General features: G+C 46.7%; 1 protein-coding gene across 1 annotated transcript; it reads left to right on the forward strand.

The window, feature by feature from the left end:
• Nucleotides 1-1032: 1032 nt before the first annotated feature.
• On the forward strand, nucleotides 1033-4040 carry LOC125518990 (transmembrane protein C9orf5 protein). Its single transcript, XM_048683875.2, has 2 exons — nucleotides 1033-3018; nucleotides 3655-4040. Exons 1-2 carry the CDS (start codon nucleotides 1186-1188, stop codon nucleotides 3751-3753), a joined length of 1932 nt encoding a protein of 643 aa, XP_048539832.2. The 5' UTR covers nucleotides 1033-1185; the 3' UTR covers nucleotides 3754-4040.
• Nucleotides 4041-8584: the final 4544 nt, after the last annotated feature.

The raw sequence follows: 8584 nt of genomic DNA on the forward strand, positions 1-8584 counted from the left end.
TTGTGTCATTGAACTCAACTTGGTGGCTGGAATCGGGTTGTCATACTCATGTTGGTGGATTGCAGGTGGCTGACACAGCGATGGTCGATCATATTTTTGTTTCCACATTAGTAGCATGCATTTGTGTCTCATGTTGATGACTGGTTTGCGATGCACATACGCGGACAAGGAGCATTTGCTATGCACATACCATGAGGATCTGCTCTGAGATGCTATGTAAGTACACGTTTGTGTATGATGATGGTGTAGACACGGCAATGCCACCGCAGTTTCACCACGTTCCCCCTGCACCTCGCCACACCACTTCTCCCCACTAGTGCTGCCTTGTGTTGCTCTCTTGCCGCACCTCTATTGTCACCGACGTTATGCTCGTCAACCATTTGCAACATCGATAAGTCACTACTTTCAATCATGGGTCCATGTTGCACATACGTCACGTCCTCTCAGCTATCCACAGTCGGCATGGTGTGTTCTACAACATGTTGTGTTTTACGTGTAGTTTGACGGATGGTTTTCAAGTGGATCACAAGTGTGACAACTGTGTCATCATATTATTGTTATCAAGTTGTATCAAGCAGTTAGGAATGTAAACAACACACCATTTAAGCCTGTTTAAGCCCGCTTCCCGGTCTAACAATTGAAGAATTTTTTCCCAAAAAATAAACTACCAAGCTAACAAAAAAAGCTTTATGATCTCGTTTATGGCGCCATTTACATTTTCTTCCAACCGGGCTCACACCCCTTTCCATTAATTTCGATAGCGCCATTTACATCCCTATGAGCAGGTGCTCGTGCTTTTGTGTCGTGCCTGCTGCAGGAGCACTTGTTAATTTGTTTTCCAGCTAAGAAGGAGCAGGCACGACACACCTGTCGGAACAACCAACGTTTCACTGTCGGGCAGCCACGTGTAGTTACACATCGCGGGGCCCACATGGCCCCCTCCAGTTAGCAATCGGTAAATCCACCCCCATCCCCTTCCTAGAGGCGACGGACATTAATCCCCCGGTAATTAATCGTCAATTATGGTTACCCCACCCGCGCTAATCACCCACCAAATCCATTCCGCCCTCCCGGTCCCCGTCCCCGATTCCAATTCCACCACCTCTCCGGCGCGGGGCCGGGCGGACCGGAGCGGGCGAGGCGGCCAGGGTTTCCCACGCCCCACCGCCGCATTCCGTCGCCCGCATGGCGCTCGTGCCCAGCGCCGACGACCAGGCCGCGGCCTGCAAGGCCACCATCCCCTGGTCCGAGATGTTCCGCTCCGCCTCCGTCCGCCGCCCCAAGCAGGCGGAGGACCCACCCAAGCCCGCGCCCTCGCCGACGGGGAAGAAGGCGGCGCCGCCGGCCGAGGCCGAGGGGCTGTCCCTCGAGCCGGACGCTCGCCTGGCGCTCTACATCGCCATGGCGCACGCGGGGCTCGCCACGGCGCTGCTCGTGCTCTACGGCCTCTACATGCTGCTCGCCGACTTCCTCCGCCCGCTGCAGTGGGCGCTGCTCTGCTCCGTCCCGCTCCGCGAGACGCAGCACGCGCTCGTCGCCTTCTGGGAGCCGCCGCTCCGCGGCGGGTTCAGCGCCACCGTGCTCGCGCTCCCGCTCGCCGCTCTGCGTTCCTGCGCGGCCACCCTCGCCGACGCGCGCGCCGCGCTGATGCGCCGCCCGCTGCCGCCGTCGCCGTCCTTCCCGCGCCTCCTGCGCTGGCTCGCCTCATCCTTCTTCTTCCTCCTCCTGCTCGAGCGCCTCGGCACCGCCGCCGCGCTGCTCCTCCTCGGCGCCTCCCTCGCCTTCTACGCCGCCTCTCCCAAGCCCTCCTCTTTCATCCCCCGTGCCGCCTCCTCCCGCATCTCCGGTCGAACACCTTCGTCCCGCGGCCTCCTCCTCACCGGCGGCATCCTCCGCCACCTCAGGACCCTCGTCGCCGTCGGCCTCATGCTTGGCATGATTGCTGGCTTCCTAGGAGGCAGCTTCTTCTTCTCCTACAAGATCGGACTCGAGGGCAAGGATGCCGTCATGTCCCTCAAGTCCCATGTCGAGAATGGCAACTACTCTGAAAAGATTGGCCTCAAGAAGTTGCTTGACGACAATGACATCCCGGGCTTGGTGGAGCAGTACTCAGGGAAGCTCGTCGAAACCGTTTGGGAGCAGGTAGACCAATTGGCTGTACAATACAACCTTACTGATTTCACTAGTGGATTCAAGCACTTCTTGATCAGCCAATCAGTCCCATCTGGTGCCAAGAGCAAGGAGCTCATCACTTCTAGACCGCACCCGTACTCGCTAAAGCTGCAGGCCATTACGCTGCGTGTGAAGAACAGGGAGTGGTTGGAGATCTACAGGGAGCTGGACTCATTCTTCAGGGAGCTGTTAATCACAAGGGAGGATCTAGTGGTGAAGGCCAAGGACCTGGCTTTGCAGGGCACAGAGATTGCAAAGAGTCTGCTATCTAGCGGCACCTCTGTGCTCGGTGGTAGTGCCAATTTGATGCTATCCATTGCTCTCCGCATTCTCTCCGGTGCAGCAGAGGTGCTCAATTTTGTGTCACAGCTGATGGTCTTTATGTGGGTGCTGTACTACCTCATCACCGTTGAGGGTGGCGGGGCAACGGAGCAGGTCATTGACCTCTTACCGGTGTCCAAACAAGTAAAGGAGCGTTGCGTCGAGGTTATAGACCATGCCATTAGCAGTGTCTTGTTAGCCACTGCCAAGATTGCTATATTCCAAGGAATCCTGACATGGCTGTTGCTCAAGTTCTTCAAGGTGCATTTTGTGTACACAGCAACTGTGTTTACAATCATCAGTGCACTTTTTCCAATACTACCAGCATGGCTGTCCTCCATATTTGCCGCAGCGCAACTGCTGACGGAAGGGAGATATGTCCTCGCGGTTATGGTTACGGTGATACACCTTGTGATCATGGATTATGGAACCACGGTCATTCAGGAGGATATACCTGGGTACAATGGGTATCTGACTGGCCTTAGCATAATCGGTGGCATGACATTATTTCCCAATGCTCTCGAGGTACGGATATTATTCTAGGCTTATCTTTGTTTGTGTTATTGGGTGCATTTCGCAGTTCAAACTTGCATATGCCATGATAATGAACTTCCTGTAGGCTACAAATAAATCAGAAGGTATTAGAATCTAGGGCTTTTTTTTTGTGAGATACAACTAAAAGAGCTTTTACTGTAGGCTACAAATATTTTCTGTCTTCCTCTGCATGCCAAGTTATTAAGCGTAGAGAAACTTATGCACTAATCAGGCTAGTCAAGTCAATACACACTACAAAAATATTTTTCTGCTCCTGCTAGTTACACCGTTGCTCTCCTCTGTGTTAATGTAACTCCACATATCTTTCTGCTCCATAAGTTTGCGCCCTATCCTGCATTTATGCATATATTATTGTTCACCTTTAGCTGTATTATACTGTAAATGTTCTTAAAGTTTGCTAACAGATCTGACTAAAGCTGTTATGTTGATTAATTCTGTGTGGAGTATGTGTGCGTACTTTCGCACCATCTGCTTGTCCGTTAATTCACAAAGAATCATCCTGCTACTCTGAGAACATGCCACTGTACCATAATTCTGTTGTATGGTGCATCTGAGGATTGATCTTTTCATTACTCACTCTGGGCTGACCATTGGTGTTTTTTTCAGGGTGCAATATTAGGCCCTCTTATTATGACGGTTGTGATAGCATTGAAGAACCTGTACACAGAGTTTGTGCTTGCTGATACAGAGGAGATGAACAGCTAGCATTGGATGGAAGGCAACGTGTTCGAAGAGAATACATGCGTAGGACCTTTACACTGCATTTCCATGTTGGCTTTTCCCTTGTACCATACCCGAGTATACAAAGATATTGCATCAGCTGTGATTCATCCCTCTTGTTGTAATTTGCTCTCTTTGCAGTGCAACTTAATATCTATCAGATTTTCCGATAGATCTGGTTTTGATATGCGTGGGATTGGCCCTCTGTTTGATTGGTGTTGAAATTGTACAGTTTTTTAGTAATATATCTAGTTCAAATGCACCTTGTTACATGCATCCAATTGCCTATGTATAAGTAATACTAATTGTCTGATAGTCATTGCTTCTTTTGCTGTTCAACAATTTGTGCTGTGCTGTGCTAAGTAAAAGGACCCGGTAGCAAGCAGTTCAGAAGAGATTACCATTGTCAGATCAGGTCACTTGCACAACAGTACAGACCCAGGTGGGGTGGGGGTGCCAAACACTTGTAACTACAGACTTGAGACAGCTAAATTAGCTCAGAAATCGTGTGCTGCCTCTGCTCCAGGTTTGTGCAGATGCTTGCAACAACCCTCTAGTTTTGCTCTGAACAATTACTCCCTCTGTAAAGAAATATAAGAGCGTTTAGATCACTACTTTAGTGATCTAAATGTTCTTTATATTTCTCTACGGAGGGAGTGCCCTTCAATTGCTTGTAGCAAGTACTTAAATATTGATTAATATACTCTGTTCCAAAATATAAGACGTTTTGGTAGGCTAAACTGCCCTACCAAGACGTCTTATATTTTGAAACGGAGGTAGTAGGTATGATATTATCTTTGGTTGTTGTTAGCTTGTGAGCTAAAAAGCATTGCAGCTTTATTTTTGATGTAGCAAGTACAAAATATTGATTAATATATTATGATATTATTACTTTTGATGTAATACTACTAACTTCTGAGGGCATGTACAATGGTGGCATATGAATACATATGTCCCATGACAAAAAGTAATTTGAGGCCTCTACATTTATTTTTTCTCCCCAATGCAAGCTACCACTAGTGTGCCTCATTAAGAAATAGAAAATAATGACTTTAGTACACATGCATCTCTACTTTTCATTCCTACCTTTTCAGCTTTTGTCACCGGACCATACTTTTTCTCTTCAAGCACCCGCTTCTTGGAGAGGATCCCGCTTCTCTATCCGAACCTACTTTACGTCATATCCGATCCTACATAGCATGCGAGACATCACCTTGAGGCTATGCATTGTACACGCCCTGATGTAACTTGTGCTCTGAGCATTACCCTGCAGGTGCATGTAGCAGGTACTAAATATCGATTAATATATTATGATATTATCTTTGGTTGTTGTTAGCTTGTGAGCTAAAAAGCATTGGGGCCTTACTTTTGATGTGAAGTTGGCTTTGAGTGATCTGGATTCCGGAGTGTAGCTTTCCTTTCTGCAACCTGCTGGAAAAGCCCGCATTGCTTCCAAAGCTTCACAATCGTATGTTTTGTTTCTTAATCTTTATGTGGATTAGCATTTAATCACTCTCCACCCTCTAGACCCTAAGAAAAATATAATTTCTCGCAGTTTATTCTGACTAGTCGCAAATTTTAATTCTAGGAAGAAAAAGAGAGGATCAGGGAGGAGGGGCTAGTCACCATTGGCATTTTCTCATGATGTTACGGGCTGTCTAGACTCTTCCAGAGAAGCTGTTAGCCAAGTATTATTATCCTGTCTGTTGAACTGATCATCCGATGTGTACCAGCTGGTAATGTTATCTGCTGCCTAAGCTGCCTCTTCTTACCCGGTCAAGTCAATGGTCATGAACACAGGCATCAGCTGGGCAATTTCTTCCTGGAAGATTCCAAATGCCTACTACTTATTAGTTTATGTTGTTAGCATTGGAATAGTACATATGTTGTACTACTTCCAGTCTGGAGCCGATTTTGACCTTCGCAATCATGATGGTTTGCATCTGGCATGGATACATAGATCATGGTGTGGTGTCGCCGAAGATTCTTGGTGCCGGGGTTTCGCTTTCATGTGACAGCACCCGGCTTTCTCGAGCTGAATAATCCTCGTGTCACCTCCAGGCACAAGGTACCTGATTATGAGTAGCTGATCTCTTCCTCCTCCCCCTTCCCGCATGTACTTGTCGCGTTGCACTGGTGTGGCTGGGCGATACTAGTGCGCGGCGGCCATCGCCCCATGGCGGGCTACTCCGGCGATGGTTGGTGGCAGTGTTCTGTGGATCTGATTCCCTCTTGGATCCGTGGTCGTCGGCGGCAGGTACAGGAGTCAGCGAGGGATGTTCCTTGTCAGCGCTTCGGCGGCTATGTGCGCTTCCACGGCGTGGCTCCCCACGGATCCAACAATCCGATGATTTGAGGCCTCCGGTTTAGAGGAATTTCATAGTTCTAGAGGATAGAATTCTTATAGGATTTTTTTAGAGCCCTTTGATTCATAGGAATGGATTGCTATTCCTACATAGGATTGGTTTCTATCCTTCACATTTCATAGAAAAATAAAAAAGAACCTAGACTTAATGAAAAAATCCCTTTGGTGTCAACCAAATGACATCTTGTTTCCTATTCCTACTCATAGGATTTAAGATACATGTCATCTCATTTCCTACAAGATTTCTATTCCTATGATAATCCCATCCTATGAACCAAAAAAGGCCTGAAGTGACATGATTGCTGGTGAAAACCGCATCGATTTTTGTCATGTCAGTGTCTTAGACGTCATTTCCTTGTTGAAGGCATCATCGTCACCTCGCTTCGGCTGCTCCGGAGCAAACCCTAGATTTAGGTCTCCCGGACTTGATGATGATGGCGCCTTTGATGTTGTTCTACCACCCGAAGCATTGTTTTGGAGCAGGTACTTGCTGGAGAGGTGGCGTTGTCTAGCGTCATGGTGGCGTCAACAACAGTTGGGTCTGGCAAGGTCAATTTGTTGATCCCTCTGAAGATGGGACGGCGGAAGATGACGGCGGCGGATTCTAGAGCGTGCGCATATGGTGCATGTTGAGGGTCTGCTAGACTGGTTGGTGCTCTCGGCTCGCCTTGGGGCGGCTTGGTGAGGCTGCCGGTTTAGATGGCGTGTGTTGATGCGATGTCAGGGCATATCATCAAATTTTATAGGTGTACGACAGGGATCGACAGGTGTCTCTGAGTTGATCTATATATTTGGTTTGTCAGACTTTGTTAAATAATTTAATAAAGCTGAATGTATCCTTAGATACACAGGCGAAGGATTTCTAACCTCTTAAAAAAATCTGATGATGAGCAGTTGTTTTGAGAGGCGTTATTTTTATCCTATTCGGATCATGATTAGAGATTTCAAGGAAAGGTTCTTCCTTTGAAATAAATGTACTTTAAGTCAATCCTTTTCGCCTTCGAGCCAATCAAGTGTCATTAGGACTTGTGTATCTTGTCATGAATCTAGATTAGTCAAAAAAATTGAGAATCTAGATTAGTCAAATTAAGCTGTGGTCAAACAGAAGGTATCCATTTTGACATGGCACTGGTATCTTTTTTTTTTAAGTGAAAGGAACCAAGCAAGGTTGGCGGCTTAAGTACATCGTTCAATATAATATTAGCTGTCAGCACAACAATCAAGTATTTTCATCCTCACCATTTTCGTTAGGCATACATGGCTTATTATGCCGCCGATGAGCTCACCTGTTCTACTACCTATCATGGTGCCATGTTTTTTTACATGTTAAGGCTCCTTTGATCAACTTCATAGTAGAATGTTTTGGATGATTGGATACTTAGGAATATTTCATAGCGGGATTGGAAGCTACTCTTAAGTATTGCTTTGAACCCTATTTTGGAGGAAAAGGGTTGTTTGGATGGAAGCCATCGCCTGCCCTGCCAATATATTGGCGTTGACCGAGGCATCGCTGCTTGTTTGGTTGCAGGCCAAAATTTTGGCACGCCAGCATGCTTCAGTCATTCCTCTCTACCTTTTACGCCGAATCACGGACGGAACAAGGGCGGCCAAATCGTTCGCCAATTATTTGGCGCGCCATGACGCCAATTATTTGGAAGGGTGAGGCGGGCAGAAACCAAACAGCCCCAAAGTTTCATCTACCCAAAACTCATTTTTTGTTTTCTTTTGGCGTAAACACTATTTGATCAAACATAAAGTGGTTTTCTAATCCTATAGTATTCGAGCGAGAGGATGAGCCGCTCAAATCATATCATGTATTATCTTTTAGTAGTCATGGAGAATAAAGATGCATATGTTGCGTGATATGAATGAGAATTTAGGTTTGAGAAAGCCGTTGGAAAAGCTAAGCCAACTTTTTGAGATGACAATGAAAGCTCTTATTGCCCCCGACCACTGCATTGCGTCATAGGTGAATCTAGGCATACGTATCGCAATATTCGTTACAAAATTATCTATCAAGATATGGCCTCAACTAAAAGGGAAAGCCGGACACCGATAGAAAGCGATAGAGATAGGAAGAAGAAGTAGAAAAAAATGGTTGTAATTAGACAACCCTTGCGTTATAGCGAACGCATCAGCAATGTGACTTGTTTGTACATTGATGCCGGGAGAGATTTATCTGTGTACGGGCATATGGTCGAAGAAGTCAAGGTTTTATTCTCATCAACGGAAGCCTATAGGGTCGATTGGTTTAGATGTGTTCTACTAATGGGAATAGTCCATGTGTTTAGCTTAATGATGTAGCTCATGCTTTAGCTAAGAAAGATAGCCCAAATGAGCCGTGCAAAAGATGGTTGAAGGTCCTTCGGTTGTTTATTATGAATGCTTAATCAGTTTTTTTGGGCGGCTTACAAAATAACTTGTCACTCCCCGGCTTAAAAAAATAAGTTG

This window comes from Triticum urartu, chromosome 7A (assembly GCF_056163025.1).
Source record: "Triticum urartu cultivar PI428250 chromosome 7A, HENAU_Tu73, whole genome shotgun sequence".
Lineage (NCBI taxonomy): Eukaryota > Viridiplantae > Streptophyta > Magnoliopsida > Poales > Poaceae > Triticum > Triticum urartu.

What these genes read in the sequence shown, in the direction of transcription:
- LOC125518990 (XM_048683875.2), top strand. Translation starts at nt 1,186, where the DNA reads ATGGCGCTCGTGCCCAGCGCCGACGACCAGGCCGCGGCCTGCAAGGCC. An exon ending in TATTTCCCAATGCTCTCGAG is followed by an intron (nt 3,019 to 3,654) that starts GTACGGATATTA and finishes TGTTTTTTTCAG; the next exon opens with GGTGCAATATTAGGCCCTCT.